Source organism: Lissotriton vulgaris, chromosome 3_1 (genome assembly GCF_964263255.1).
Source record: "Lissotriton vulgaris chromosome 3_1, aLisVul1.2, whole genome shotgun sequence".
NCBI lineage: Eukaryota > Metazoa > Chordata > Amphibia > Caudata > Salamandridae > Lissotriton > Lissotriton vulgaris.
Genome location: NC_141689.1, coordinates 82,222,292 through 82,235,382, shown reverse-complemented (window position 1 = coordinate 82,235,382; position 13,091 = coordinate 82,222,292). Strand labels below are relative to the sequence as shown.

Sequence of the window (13,091 nt, the reverse complement as noted above, 5' to 3'; positions counted from 1 at the left end):
TTTGATTATCGATTCACAACCCTTCCTGTAGCTACATCCTCCATGGTTGACAAAGATCCTACCCTGTAGTCAGGCTGCTTATTAGTTTTTTGTAGCTGTTTTATATTAACAAGTCAGATCTTCACATCAACCAGACACTTTATTTACTTGCTTTTTTCCCTTACTCTAATCTTAATATAGGAATACTGTGGATTTTCAGAGCATAGGTTCTCTCCCAAATATATGACTGAAAATCACCATAATGCATGACCTCTTTTGGCAGACATGAAAGTAAAAGGCCTGGTTGGAAGATGGCACAATCTCATTTGTAAATTCCTCCTTGCTCCCAATATACAGCCTGGAAGGCTTCCTGTGCTGGGGCTTTCAAATAAGAGGCATGGGTTGCCAAAGTTCAAATTTTGTAAACAATCCATTTATCATTTTATCATTTAATTGTTTTCAAAAAATATATATATATTTACGCCAGACAGTATATTTCAATGATTCCTTCATAAACCCTTCTATGACTGCAGAACAAAATATGTGTGAGCTGCACCCTTAAATACTGTCGGTATGGCACCAAGGCGTTTAGGAGAGTAAAGTTGCTGCTTTTGGCTCATGAGGGTTTTCTGAAGGATTAACTGTATTACTGTATTGTACTCTGTGGTAGTAGCCCTATGCATTACAGTTTGCAGTCAACAGAAGAATATTCATCTACTTGAGTCTGATGTGTGCTCATTAAACAAAATACAATATTCTCAAAAAAGCACTTATTAGAATTATTCATTTTATTTAAATATTGAGCATATTGATTTAAAAACCATGGATAAAGATTGAAGAGCGGGTGGTGTCCATTTTGGCCAAAAATGTGTCCCTGAAATGGCATTCTAAGTCTACCTCAGCGCTGCTTGATTTGACCTAAGTATGTGATCAAGAAGCCAGTGCTTACAAATCAAATTACGGTTTGTGCTTCTCTGTTCGTCGTACAACAAGACCATCATTGGGCCGTTTGTTGCAGATCTTGCACCCTTTTGTGGACGTTTGTCGTATCGCTGTACGCCAGCTGTCCGCAGCGACCATGATGTGGGAGTGGCCATTTTCATGCCTTAACATGAAGTTACAATTCCTACTGCAAACTTGGCTGAGGGCTATCCAAAAAATTGATTTTTGTATGAACTTTGTGTAGAACTTTGCTTAGAGCTTGATGTACTACCTAGCCTTCCTTGCGGAGTTTACATAATTTTTTTACTTTTACAAAGGAGCAGGATCTCCTGCCTCACAAAAGGCTAGTCAAAATGTCTGACCTAATTATATGTACTTTTCAGTTATAGTAAAAACAGCACAGAAGGCTTCGGTTAACTTACATTCATTTCCTTTAACAGACCTTTTTCTTCAACTTTTTTGAATCGCCGGCTGAGCTGTTCGACGAGCCCATATTTATTACAGTAAGTAGACATGCTGCTTGTTGCTGCTGGTTTGTAATATAGAAATTGAAAACTGGAGAAGTATGAGGTGACCAAGCGGAAGGATTGTGTGTACTTTTGTGCATGTGCGCTTTTGTGTGTGAATGTATTGTTTGTGTTTATATGTGTCGGTGTGTGTGTGCACATGTGTGTGTGTTATGTGCTTTTGTATCTGTGTGCAAGTATATGTGTGTGTACTCATGCATGTTTTGTGTCTGTTTATATGAGTGTGATGTGCGCTTCTGTAAGTGTGTGTGTGTGACCATGTGCAGAGCCGGCTTTAAGGCAGTGCGAACCGGGTGGTGACTTCTGGTGGACGCCATGTTTGCAAGTATATTATGGTTTTAAAGCACCTGCTGCCCTGTTCCTTTCCTCCAGCAATTTCCAGGCAACAAAACAAAATGTCAAGATAACTTCTGTGATTAATGTTCTTCCTGGAGAGAGATGAAGTTTTGTCTAGTTGAGGTTTTGACTCATAATTAAGTAGGGTCAATATGCCTGCTGCAAAGAACATGTACCATGCAGATCACAAAGTGCACATAATGTAAATAGGTCAGTGGGTCACTGCTTTTCTAAGAGACTTCCTTTTGTTACTTGCAATTTGTAAGTTAAAATCCTAATATAGAACAGTGAATTATTAACTGTCATAAAACAGCTGCATGCACACTGCAGAGTACAGATGAGAGCATAGATTCATGTTGCAAAAAGGGTTAATTTGGGTAGAAATCGATTCTTATTATTAAAGAGAACCCCCAACCATGGTTTTCCATTTTAACTTCTGAGTTTGTGCTTCTCGACACCAAGCACTATTAAACTATCCTGCCTACCAGTCTGGATGACACGTCAGTCCTACACCTTGTAGTCCTCTGACTTATGTAATATTTCCTATACACTGATTTACACATGTATGATTAATTGCATCTGTGTAATGTGTGTGTGATATAAAGTGCTCTGACACCCTAATCTGTTATGAGTGGCGCTATAAACCGAATTAAATGAATCTGAGCGGTGAGAGAGTGGTTTTGGAGACCCGGGCACTGTTAAAGGGGGGTGAAATGGGAATCCATGGTGGGGGTGGTCATTAAGGGCGCCAAAAAACATTGTTGCACCAGGCGCCACCAGCACTAACGCCGGCCCAGACTATGTTTGTATATGTGTGTATGCACATGTATGTGTGTGTTATGTGTGTCTGTATGTGTATATTTGTGAGCATGTGTTTGGGGTATGTCCATGTGTGTATGTGTGAGTGTGCACGCATGCACGTGTTCGAGTGTGCGGACTTTTGTAGTTTTATGTCCAGAGAAGGGCCTCAGACTCGATGTATTATAGTAGTACAGCTGTTTAAGTTTAGCTAATAGACGCATCTCTTTCTCCACAGATGTTTGATTCCCGCTCCCTTAGAACAGATTCTGTCCTTGGAGAATTTAGGGTAAGTGAATTATTACAGTTCTAGCTACAGTTTACAGTAAATTTGAAAGCTGGGCCCACCCCTTGGATAAATTTACAAAAGTGGAAGGAGGTCCCTCGACAAAGGGGTAAACAACAGTTCTTTCCCCTCATGCTTGCTCCCTGGTGCTGGTACATTTATAGGTTCATTAAAAAGGTTTTGTAAAACGCACACACCAGCTCACAACATGAAGCTCCAGGAGGATATAAGGTCTTATTCATGTATAAAATATGTTCATGTGTGTTTATGTCCTCTTCATTAGAGTTATTTGTAATGTTTGTAATGATTTTGAGCCTGATAGGAAGGGGACACAGTGTTAGATCCTGGAAATGGGTGTAGGAGAGTAGGGTCTGCAATCCTATGATCACCCAGATTTTTTGCTTTTGTTTCACTGGTTTACGACTTTCTCTGGCTGCGGGCCTGCCAATCAGACCCACAGCCTGGCTGTTCTCTTTCTAAATTACGAGATGTACCCTAGGTGCATTTAACAATTGGTACTGGGCCACCTTATCAGACCCTGGAACTCAGGGCATAGGTGTACCCAGGGCCACCAGGGGCTGCAGCATGTATTGTGCCACCCCTGAATGGCCTCCTAAATTTGACACAACTGGCTGCATGACAGCTGGGGCGAAGTCGTGTAATCACCCTTTGCTTTAGATATAGTAGCTCTATATCTAACCTTCCAATGGACACCCGAGTCCCTATCAGTCACTCCTATGGCAGGCCTTGACAATCCTGAAGGCAGAGTGCATGGGCTCGCGTGAACTGTGTTCTGGCCCGAGCCGAGCCGGTTGCAGCTTGCGGAGAAAAGACCCAATGGCTGTTCCATGATAACGCGTACCACATCGGTAACTTCGGTGTCGCGTTATCAAGACATGTCGAGTAAGGTGTCATACGAATCGGGATGCTGCCCTCTCACCAACCCTGGCGACGAGGTTAGCATTCCGCCCTTCTAGAGGGACACGACATGTACGTAACTGTGAACCCCGGTTAAAGTTAACTAAAGCCTCAGCTCCACAAAATGGATGCTGCCACCACAGACACGAGTCTGACCTCCTGCTGCTGGGAGTCCTTCCAGCGAGGAGCACTTGGACAAAGGGTTTCCTGTCAAGGGCGGTGTTCGCACCGTCCCAGACAGGGTTTGTGTATTCTGGGTAGGTAGGGCTTTTGCGAGAAGGTGACTGCGGAGTGGCACCCCGGTGCTCACTACGCATCTGCCGGTTAGAACCAGTTCCAGGGGCGACAGCCCTGGCCTGGGGAAAGTCCGGCAGGGGAGAGGGGTGTAACTACCCCCCTTCCTGGTCCCACCCTTAGGGCAGGACCTAGTCATGTACCCACCCCTTTCTTTAGGATAAAGGCCGGAGCGGGGACCCTTCCAAATTAGATCATCTTTGAATCAAGAATACTTTCTACGAAAGGACTCTTCTCAAGATTTCTCCCTTGTGACTAAGGAGTAGTCACCCTGCATCAGCGGGCACCATCTAAGAACTCTGCGGTTTGCTGTAAGTCCTTCCTCAAGGAATCCGACGGCCCAGCTCGACGAGAAACCGGCTTCCCTGGCACCTCTGACCTCTACCCACGTCATCAGCTCAGCTGTGATCTGTGGGTGCGACGAGACCTCGAGGGACCGGCCATCATCAGAACCTGCACGCTCTTAAAAACCAGCACGACCATCGAGGTAACTCTCTGGTGAGTGCTCTGGGGTCCGAGAAGCCCCGACCCTGAGCCGCTCCAGCACCGAAGTGCAGTCTCCCAGCATCTCCACGATCTGCGTGGGGCCCTTCTGCTCGCTGCTCAGCACGTTGTCTGGTCACTAGCCGCTGGCTTGTGCCCTTCTGTGACGACATCCGAGAATCAACACTGCCGGTCTGGTTGCTCCAGACTGGCCCTTGCTTCCATCTTTTCGAGAAGCACCCCGGACCCTCCTGGTCCACTCAAGACGCCGACAGCGACATCCGTCGTAGGACAGCTCGCACCTCCACCGTTGTCGCCGACAACGCCTCCTGGTCCGTGAGACTGCAGAGCCTAGCGTCGCCCACTCACCTGGTCGAGGTGACGGCCAACTGGTGCCTTCCTGGTACCCTCTGACTACTGGCTAGTAGTACGAACTTGGTCCCCTCTGCTTTCAGGTTTCATCAATCTCCGATCCAGGCTTGGATCCCTACGAACTATTCACCACTGGTCGCCGGCCAGCAACTCCTTTTCTTCCGGCTCCTGGCTCGTCAGCGAAGACCCCGACGCCTGTAAGACTTGCAGCCGCAGCCCTCGTGGCTAGGTAACTCGGCATTTCGGTGCCTGCATAGCCTCCTTACTCTAGGGTCCCGAGTCCCTCGCTTCCGACTTGCCTTAACCTTTCCGTGTCCCCGGACACTTGTTTTAAACTGTGCACTTGAAGTATTTGCTAAAGAGATTTGGTTTGTGCTTAGTACCCTGTCCTCATAAAGAGTACAGGGCTGTTGTGATTCTTAATAAATATATTGTTTATTTTCATAACACTTGTGTGGTGTCCTTTCACTGGGTGTTCAAGGGGTACATGTGTGGTAAACAGCTGGCTTAACGCGCCCTCTCGAGTCTTTAGCCTTAGACTGCTCGTATCCACGCTACTAGGATAGCTGGTCTATAGGTTGACTTACAACCAAACACCATAAGGGTCGTTGGAACGATACATAGCGGTCGCTAGAATAGCGAACGTTGCATATCGGGCCAACTTCTCACAATGGGCCCCTGCAAACTCTGTGGAGTCACTGAATCGACTCTGACGCTAACTGAAGGTAAAGTTTCCAACCAAATCCCATCCACAGGAGAAGCATCCGACTAATTTACAGAAGCATCGGTACTGCGTCTGTCAATTCTACAGCTAGAGGGCGCTCCAGACAGAGCATGCGCACTATGTTGAAACTGACATCTCTTCCTGTTGACTAGTGAGATAAATTCTAAGCCTATCTGCATCATTATTACACTCAATTAAAAATCAATAGGAAAGGTAGCACGCCCATTTCATAACCCATTTTGTAACTATTCCTACAGGATCAGAAAATATACAATTGAGCTCAGTAAGATATTTGTAGATGGTCATCTGTCTGTGATGCTTTCTGATTTTGAATTTTGTGGCACCAAAGCCTGTTGTTCAAGAAATTGCAGGTTTTACATCCTCAAAATCCATAAGTAAGTTAGGTTGTTGGCCTTTGGAGATGATGGCACAGGGATATCCATAGGATATCAAATTCTCAGAGCAGAAGGAGCAGAAGATCCGACTCTATGATGGTTTTTTAATGGGCCATGTTTTGGAGAGCACAGCAGTGATGTGTTATGTCGCGTCAGTGGCTTGTCTTATGACCGCTGAGGTTCATCTTTTTTTTTTTATATTCCACAGATGGATGTTGGAACAATTTATGCTGAACCAAGTGAGTAAATGATTATAAGTGTTTTTTCATAATATTAGAAATGTAATGTTGGCGAGTGCTCCACTGTAAAGCATAGACAAACAAATCAGTATATCTGTGAAATTTGCAGTGCATGCACTTTGTATTGAAGTGCACTTTTGTGCATCGACATCGACTGCAGCAGTCGTATGGAAACAGGCTCCTGGATCGGCGCGTTGAGAGCTCCAGGTAAAACTGCATGTCGCCTACTGGAGCGCTCATTACTCACTGATAGAAAGGCAATGTTTTGTGCCTTTTATTGTCATTTGGTGCTTCCACTAGACGGCCAAGAGACGGCTGCTTTACCTTGTCTTGTGGAACCACTTTTTCTGGTGAGAGTTCAATAAGGTGAAGGCAGACCAGCAAGGCGAAGTCCCCATCCGTCTCTTGAAGAGGCGATTGTACGATACCGCTCCTCAACGCGTCCTTGTGTTATACTTGAGTGACTTTATAACCACTTAATGCTGTATTGTTCAACTAAGACTCGTATAAATCCCCTCAAGTACCTCTTGTAAAAGTTATCACATAACACGTGAAGCGCTTTGATACCTTTGGGTCTAGCTAGCGCTATATACAACTCAAAATAATAATAATAATAATTGATTAGATATTGCTATGAAATTAAGGAAAAAAAAGAAACTCTCTCAGATTTATCGACCATGAAGGAGCTCAACTACTCTAGGCAGAGCCCATGATACCAGCAGTTGAGAGGCGGTTAATTAAAATATTATCAAGGTGTCGATGGCCGCCAAGAAGAGTTTTACTCTTGACGCAACACTCAGAATGAGGCCGTTAGTGCTCTAAGTACCCCTGTTTAATAAAACCATATACTCAACTGAAAATGTTAGTTGTAGTACCTGAACATGAGCACACCTGCCTCTATTTCCATGTTCTTTTAGAAACGTAGGCAGTTTTTCTAAAACTTTGTTGGCTGTCAGTACTCACAGCGATGGTCCTGGCAGTAATGACTGACAGCATGGAAAGACTCTTTCCTGGTGTTTTAAAAAAAAATCCCATTTAGAAAAAAACTCTGTGTTCGTACTTCTGAAATTCTGTAAAAATGGAAAACCAGGAGCTCTAGTTGTAGTTTTAGTTGTAAATATCTATAATGTTCTCATACTTTAACTATAGTTTCTAATATTTTGAAGTTTTACGTGGGCATTGAGAAACTGAAGCTGCTTAGTCTCCAATGAATATTCTCTCAAAGTGTAGAGACACCCTGTAACATTGAGAGTTTCTTAATGCTAACACCATCCGCGCTTCTCGTGCACATGTTAACAAGACCTAGGGGCCCATTAGGATGGCGGGCGGATTGCCCCCGCCAGGCTGGCGGTAACCAATGCCGGCCTGGCGGGTGCAATCCGCCCGCCATCCGCACCTAAATTCCCCCGCCATATTAGTATGGCGGGGGGGACCACGGCGGACGGAAAGACGTCCGCCACTTTTCCACCCCGGTTGCCTTACGGCCGGGGAGGAAAAGGATTAATATGGTGGCGGTGTCTATCAGCCATATTACGATGGGCTTGTTTAGATGCCTTTCCGTGGTGGCGATGCCGCCACGGAAAGGCATGCGGTCTTCACTCTGGGGGGCCCCAGCGGGCCCGCAGAGTGAAGAAGAGGTGGGGTTGCACACGGGGGGAACCTGTGGTACCCCCCAGCATTTGCATACACGAAGCAGCAGGCACCACGCTGTGCCAGCCGCTTCGTGTATGCAAATGCATACATGCTTTTTTAGCTTTGTGGCCGATGGTGCAGAGAGCACCGCCCGCCACAATGTTAAAAATGAGGGATGTGCCCGCCACTGTGGCGGGCGCATCATAATCCCCACCACAGGACCCCGCCCTTATGGCGGGCGGTCCCAATCCCCGTGAGGATGGCAGGCGAGCATAGTCCGCCCGCCATCCTAATGACCTCCTTAATCTCCACTAACTAGGTAGTTAAAGGGTGTTCAATCCCTTGTTTTGTATTTAATCTATTCATGGCTTGTGCCAAAGAAACACATTCTTCAGCATATCCTGGTTTTCCAATAATAGCATGCTGCCTAAGATGCATGGATATAGAAAGAAAAGTAGAGGAGAGGTTATATTTATTCTTAACCTATACTAAAGCTTAAGGTCCCGGGATGACACACGTTTGCTGCCGTATTGTCAAACACATATAAGTAATAGTTATAGTGATAGCGAAATTGAAGTATGAATGGTGCAATACATCGTTGTGTGTAACAACGCCACTTTCATTAAGAACTGAGCCGTAGCATTCCGCATTACACATGCAAAGAGTACAAATCTTCCTATTATTTTCTTCGAGCAGGAAGGTACACCTCACTGCACAAAAACTAAGCTGACCATATCGCAGGCCCCCTTGCAGTGCGGTGCAAGGGTGCTTGTATTGGCCCTAGAGAGCTGAAAGTGCATCAGCGCAGGCAGAGAGCCAGACGGCACCATTTCTTTGAAAATATGGCCCAACTCTGCTCTCTCCCTTTTATGGAAAGTAGGGCAGAAACATAACCTGCACTGTGCTGTGTGAAATGTTTGTCAATCCTGGCCCAAGTCTGTTTTGGATTTCACAGGAGGGAGTGACCGGACCATGGCATCGGTGTTTTAAACATGTGTCCAAAGGTGTGGATAGGTCAGTGGTAGCTGGCATCTATGGGGCGATCGCACACATATTTTTACAAAAAGAAATGTACCTGAACCGAATTTCTCTGCTCCAGACCTCTTCTGAACCACATGCTGCAGAGCAGGCTCCAATCCTGTTGCTGCTTCTATGCTGTGAGAGCAGCGTCCTGATTGGATGGGGTGGCTTCACTTGGCCCTCCCCAGCACCCTGGGGGCCTGCACTTACTCTAATCGGTTAGAGGTTTCAAAGTGTGCATGTCTTGTTGGCCATTGCAAGACGGCCTGCAAAAGGGACATGCGCACTTTGAAAAGTGCACAAACAGCCCGCCCTCCTCCCTGCTGCTGTCATTCAGCAGGGGCCACGCCCTGTCCTAACGCTCAGTTCAAGATGGGACGATGAAATATAAAATGGCAATGTATTATCATTTTAATGTTCATCTTTGGGGATAACTTAAGTGGGGCAATGCTCCTCCTCCCCAACGGACGAGCCGCCCCTGGATAGATGTGGGAAGTCAAAGGTCGCTAACTCTGCTGTTCAAACCTTGAAGCATCTGGCGACCCGGGTTTAAATGAAGTCTAAGTGACGTCAGAGTGATGTTCTAGCTCAGGATCGACCCTGCCCTTACGGAGCGGGCATGGTGCTGTGGCATAAGGAACTGAATGGAAACAGACCTTGCCTAACAGGGTAATGTTTGTCATGAACTAACACCATGAAAGCTGTTGATGGATGAGTGTAGCGCGGCTGTCTTAATCCTTTGACCCTGTATTTTAAGGCCAGTGCGAGCATTATACTTTATTTCCAAGTGCACGGGGTCCCTTACTTGGCTGAAATAGACACCCAGAGAAGCCTTAGGTTCTATACCAGTGTTGATATTTACATCACATATGTGCCACGTAGCCTGTATAACATGTTTCTCCTTCTTCCATTTAGGACATGCCTTCCTCCGGAAATGGTTGCTTCTTTCGGACCCTGAAGATTTTGGTGCTGGCGCCAAAGGTTACCTGAAAGTCAGCATGTTTGTGCTGGGGCCAGGAGACGAAGCCCCGGCAAGTAGACCTTTATTCTTTAAAAAAAAGTCTCCACGTGATTATTTATGTCATTCCTGTCTCTTATTAAGAAACACGGTGCAATAAAATGTAGCTAACTCGTTGAAGTTGCAATTGTGGATATTTATGAATGGAAAATTGGATTTTGCAGATTAAATCCTAAAGAGGCTAACTGGGGAAGGTCAACATGCAGCTGTGATCTCTGTAGGACTGGTATTGCATTGGTGCTAATACTCTCAGGCCTGACTAAGCGTTTCACGATTCAAGGTTTCGTACATTTAGAATTATTACACCGGGAAACAGCACACCGGTTATTACCACTCTCTGAAATAAGAAAACCTACGGAAGAAATAGCAAATATCAAGAGCAGATGCAGAGAGCGCGAGAGGCTATTCATTGCCATTGACTGTGAGGGAGGGGCCGCCATCATGACCACTGGACACGTCCTCTCTCGTGACTTTAAATATATATTGTTGTTGTGTAATGTTTGCCTCATGACCCTCCTGGCTGAAAAAGAGCCCACATTAGTGCTTGAGGTGAAGCCTCATTAATAAGGCTCCCTGTTTTCCGTTTTTACTGATTTTTACAGATAAATACAGACAGAAAACATTCATTTTCTTGCCTGTATTTATTTTTAAATGTGGATAAAACGAAAATTCGGTTGCTTTTTTAGTAATTATTAATATGCTCTACCAGGCCAAAAGATGTGTGGATTAATAGATAAGGGGGGTAAAAAAAGAAAGGAACTTTAGTAAAGAGGCTTCAACAGCAGTAGATTTGCACAAGGTTGATCCTGAAATTTGAATTTTTTCATATAAGTGCATTGATTTATCTTCTGTGGGTGTTCATATCATTCCAACCTGGCGCGCATTCAAGCATGAGTGCATATTTATCGGTTAAATAAATGTGGTAATATACTAATTTCAGCTTAATTTTTGCACAAAATCCAAAATAAATATGGATAAATACAGATAAAATTAGCAAGAAATAAATATGGATAAATACAGATGGAAATGGAAATTAATACCATAAAACCGGGAGCCCTACTCATTAACCAAGACCAGTGCTTTTGATTGTAATATTTCCCTCTGACCCCAGCCAAACACGTTATTATAGCACCACAGAATCTTTGGAATACATCTTACCTGTCATGGCTGCCCTTGCTGGATAGAAATTCATATTCAATATTGATTATGAAGATGGTGATGCCCGGTGGCTCCTCAACGCTGAAAGTACAGGAAGAAGGACCCACTAATTTCTAAATATCCACATTTTTAGAGATTTCCCAAATGCCAATAAGGCAGACACAGATTTCAGTTCTAACGGAAGGCTATTCCAATACATGGCGGTACAGGTGACGAAGCTCCGCCTTCCCATTTCTGAGCGGATTTACGAAGGCATGCAAGACTACGTAAAAGAGTGCTCCTGTGGTAGTACCTCCCATACTCATACGTACTTTTGTGCGTCAGACCATTAGCCTCTATTGAGAGCCCGCTGGATGTGATTGTTGACCAACAGGTCAAAATCTTGTTTAACCCTTTGTTCTCAGCAAGGGTCACTTCATATCTAATTAGTATGAAAGCAATTCAGCAAAAGTATTAACAAGAATACGGAGTAATATTGGGCAGGTATTCTTTCGACCGACTAAAGAGTCCCAAGATGTTCCACATGCCCTCTTGGTACCTGGTTATTGCTGAGGGACCTGTAATGAGTCTTTGGGCTTAAAGCTCCTTCAGAGCCTTGACTCTAAGCTATGTATGGCGGGCCTTTGTCCTTCACGGATGTGGTTCGTGGCTGCATACCGTATACCCGTTCCAGCCCAAGGATTTTCACAGTACAACAGCAAGCCACCCAGAAATGTGTTCAAATTTCTTAGCCGTAATTAGAAGTGTGTACAAACAGGTCAAGAGTATATTTACCTCCTGTGGCCCAGCGATACTCTGTCATTTAAAATGCATGTGTCCACATACTGTCTTGATTTAGATCCCATGATGCAAAGCGTCAGCATTGATGTGAACGCTACATTAAATAATATGTGTTTATTACTTTCCCAGATGGAGAAAAAAGATGCTTCTGAAGACAAGGAGGATATTGAGGGCAATGTACTGCGCCCGGCAGGCGTTGCCCTGAGAGGGGCTCACCTCATCTTGAAGGTTTTCAGAGCTGAGGACCTACCCCAGAGTTTGTATTTTACATTTATTTTCTAAACTGTTTCTCAGTGTTCATAAAAAGCCTGAAAATATATGTATTTGATAAGTTTATCAGGATTTACAACAGTAAATGAGGGTGGGATAAAATCCTGCATTTCACAGGCATCCTCAAACTGTTTCCATAATTGACAGAAATGAGATCACAATGAGGGTAGAACGTTACTCTGCAGAGCTTCACCACTGTCAGTTCTTTAATCAACATTCTATTCATGGAAGTCAAACAATGTGAATGTTCTAATTCCATTCAGTGCCCGTTGTTATCGGAACCTTTCAGAGAAGAGCTGAAACAACCTCTCCATTCCATAGACAGAATGTCTCGTTAACAAAGAAAAACATGTCTACATTCTGAAGGACAAATGACACAGGAGAGAGACCTCATCGATATATCGGCCTTATATTGTCTCCCAGACCAGTAAGGTCAGATGGGGTCCCTTAGTTTTTGTAAAAGAACCCTCATCCACTAGTATTAATAGTAGTATGCTTCATCAATGGGTTTCTACCCAGCATACCTAACGTATCTGGGTGCGCTTCAACGCTTAAATTATATCAGAATTAGATTTTATAGAGGAATCTAGTCTAGTCAAAAATACCTGAAGGTATCCCTTCCTTCATTTGAAATTCTGTTGGGGGAAACCTTTGATAGGGTGAAAAGCAAAACATTTTTTTGATGTGCCAGGAGTAATTATGAGCTGAGTCTACATGTTTCTGTCTTAGTACCATTTCAGGTCTGGGGGCTTTCTTCAGGGCCTACCTTTTTTTCAAAGATTCCCATCCTAAAGTTATGTTTGCAAAGAACACAGTTTGTGCACCCGTGACAAATATCAAACCACATTACGTCATGCTACTTTTAATGCCTTACTGTTCGCGTTTTCTTATTACAAGATAAATCCTTGTATTATAGTCTG

General features: G+C 44.4%; 1 protein-coding gene across 1 annotated transcript in view; it reads left to right on the top strand.

Moving 5' to 3' along the window:
- Window positions 1-13,091, top strand: part of DYSF (dysferlin) — a 1,070,125-nt gene that overhangs the window by 449,932 nt on the left and 607,102 nt on the right. Inside the window, exons 8-12 of the mRNA XM_086960107.1 lie at window positions 1,362-1,424; window positions 2,821-2,871; window positions 6,263-6,293; window positions 9,861-9,976; window positions 12,031-12,157. Coding sequence (XP_086816233.1) covers window positions 1,362-1,424; window positions 2,821-2,871; window positions 6,263-6,293; window positions 9,861-9,976; window positions 12,031-12,157 — 388 coding nt within the window. The remainder of the gene's footprint in view (window positions 1-1,361; window positions 1,425-2,820; window positions 2,872-6,262; window positions 6,294-9,860; window positions 9,977-12,030; window positions 12,158-13,091) is intronic.